Raw genomic sequence first — 3,179 nt, forward strand, 5'->3', positions numbered from 1 at the left:
TTTTATTTTTGAAATTAAAAAGTATTCTTAAATATATACAAAAAAATACTTTAGCTTTAACCATTTTTTTAAAATATTATCAAAGTTATACATTCACCCTAGTCATAGCATGCATCATTTTAAAATAAAGAAAAAAATTGTAGTAATTTATATTTTACTCTAAATAAACTCAGCCGGTGCGCATGTTAAGCAATATTAGCTAACATGCACCACTTTAAGGATCTATGATCATATCTGTGGAGCCCACATTTTGATGGATATGAACAACCCAAGAAAGTCCCATGTTCACTAATCACTTATATATATTTTTTATTTATTAAATTTGAAAATAATTTGATAATAAATAAAATTGAAAGCACCTTCTCACTGATGGCATCTTGAACAAGAAGTGTGTCCGTTGAGACACTGAAAACAATATCCCCTGTTCTTGCATCTGTATCAAAGAAACCTACATCTTGTTTAAGCACTGCTTCCAAATACTTCTTCCTTAGTGTACTCACTTGCCTCTCCCCACTATACATCCAGCATGAAATTTCTGCTCCAAATAAAAAAAAACGTTAAAAATTATTTTATATATTTTGAAATTTGAAGGACTAAATAATTAAATATTAAAAATCTCAGTCCTAATTTGAATAATAACTCTAATATTTATTTTTGGTTAGTGAAATAATAATGTGTAATTGTGTACCATAATTAATGCTGTTACATGTTTTTTTGGTAAATTAAATAACCCAGAAATCAGGGAGACTGATTGTCAATCCAAATCGAATTTAATAGACGTGGGACTAAACTGTTTCACACTTTTATTAAATTTAGAAAAAATAGAAAGAAGATGATGATCATTAATTAGAATGTGGTGTTAGAAATTAGAATGTTAGATGATAATGTTAGGCAAAGGGAAGATTGAAATTATGGGTTTGGAGATTTTGACAGGTGAAAAAAAAAATTAGCACAACACGTGGGATCAAACACGATATAGGACCCTCTTAATTTGGATGGAAGTGGTTATAAGAGTTACGCAATTAATGAATTATTATTATCATTAAAAAAATTATTTAAAAAAAAGAAAAGAAAAAGAAAAATGGTCCGTGAAGTGTGATGATCCATCTTCTTCACAGGTGAGGACAAACAAAAATTACTAAAAAATAAAAAAATAAGCCAATAATAAAGGGATATTAAAAGAGAAAGAGAGAGTTAAGGTAGTTGAAAATTTTGACCAAATGGAATGAATGAATGAAAGGAAATAAATGAAAAAGAAATAACATTATTACCTGCATATGATGATATGCAAACCACAAGGCCAAGGTACACAAAGTAAAGAGCATACTGCAATAATTAATAAAATAAAAATAAAAATAAAATAAAATAAAATAAATTAGATCTTAGATCTATGAGATGAATTTGGTAAGAAAATTATTAAGTTTTCTGAATATTAAAAGAAAAAAGATATATATACCTTTGAGACTTCCTGAGTCATCTTGTTAAGGTCCATTTGGTTCTTACCAAAACCGTTGACCATTTGACCGAAGAGGAGGAAGAAAACGGGCATGGAGGAGCCATGAACAATGGCGCCGATGGTTCCAGAGATCATGAGCATGTAGTCATACTTGTCTGCAAATGAGAAGAGCTTGAAAAATGGTAGGCTTTGTTCTTTCTTCTTCTCTGCTTCTGGTGGCAATGGCGATGGCGACGCTTTAGTATTGTTTGCTTCACTAACACCTTCAGCCATGGCAGTAACAGAAGAAACTCCTCACTCTTAAAAGGAAAAGGAAAAGGGTGTGTTTGTGTTGTTGCAAAATGTGGTCTTTATTGATGGAACTTTGGTGGGGATTTGAATGAATGAATGAATGAAGGTGAAGAAGATGAAGATCTGAAGAGAGGGAAATAGCAACGGTTTTTTGGTGTTGTTGAATGTAAGTTAGGAAAGGAGAGTGTGGTGATGACGATGATTGATGAGTGAAGAGAGTGTGAAGTGTGAAGTGATGAGTGAGTTGTTAGAGACAGTGGTCAAAGAAAGCTTTCTTCATTTTTTTTTTTTTGAGAGAGAGAAAGAAGAAAGAACAACATGAAAGAGAGAGAGAGGTGTGAAGTGTGGTTTTATAGTGAGAAAAAAGTGCTTTCAAGTCTTTAAGTTTTCGGATTTAGCTAAAATAATATCTTCTAAGGATGTAATAATATAAATTTTTAACATTTCTATGTATTTAATAGGTCAAAAGATTTTATTCCCTAATATCCGTAAAAAAAAAGGATTTTATTCTCTAATAAAATTTAGTAAACAAATATTATAAGATCAATATTTTTTTGTATTTAAATCAATACTAATTAATTTTTTTACTTCTTTTAAAATAAAAATGTTAGATCTTATTTTTTGTTTTAGTAATATATCTATTTTTTCTAATATCTTTAAGATATGTACTAACAATATTAGACTATAAAATTTAGTGAAAAAACTATTATAATATCAATACTTTTTTGTATTTAAATCAATTCTAATTAAATTTTTTAACTAAAAGTGTTGGATCTTATTTTTTTTAGTAATATATCTATTTTTTCTAACATCTTTAAGATATGTACTAACAAGATTAGACTCCAAATTTTATTAAATCTTAAATTTTTTTTAAGTAATATTTCTATTGTTTCACTTTTGACCAATATTTTTAAGATATGTACTAACAAAATTAGACATTAAATTTTATGTAAACTTTATTGATTTTATTATTTTTTATGATACACCTAATAATATAATATAAAAAAAAAAGTTCGAATAATGACACAAAGTATCATTTTAATATTTTATATCAAACTAATTAACATACTACAGCGTAGTATAGTGTCTGAGATGAATCAAGTATCAAGGTTATTAGGGACTTAGGGGTCGATAAAAATAAAAGTAAAAATAAAAACTTAATAAAAAAGAGCCAAAAAGGAATCCAGTAAACAGTGTCTTGGGGTTCTGTGCCTCTTGGTAGCATAAATTTTTATTTTTATATTATAGAAATGCTTAACAAAATTCTTTAAGTTAACTTAACCTCTAGCAACTTGAAAATAGATGAGATATATCTTAAATAATTAATTGATGAGATTATTGTTTTAACAACCATTTCCATTTTATTACAGTAATATAAGATTTTCAGCCTACATTTATATTTTCTAAACAATTTATACATCGGATAATATTA

The 3,179-nt window shown here is 27.6% G+C and overlaps 1 protein-coding gene across 1 annotated transcript in view; it reads right to left on the reverse strand.

Annotated features, from left to right (window-relative positions):
* The window catches only part of LOC107622635 (ABC transporter B family member 19), a gene marked incomplete in the record, with an annotated part of 9,502 nt that extends 7,430 nt beyond the window's left edge, over nt 1–2,072 (reverse strand). The window contains 3 exon segments of the mRNA XM_016324614.2: nt 360–535; nt 1,272–1,326; nt 1,457–2,072. Coding sequence (XP_016180100.1) covers nt 360–535; nt 1,272–1,326; nt 1,457–1,729 — 504 coding nt within the window.

This window comes from Arachis ipaensis, chromosome B10 (assembly GCF_000816755.2).
Source record: "Arachis ipaensis cultivar K30076 chromosome B10, Araip1.1, whole genome shotgun sequence".
Taxonomy (NCBI): Eukaryota; Viridiplantae; Streptophyta; class Magnoliopsida; order Fabales; family Fabaceae; genus Arachis; species Arachis ipaensis.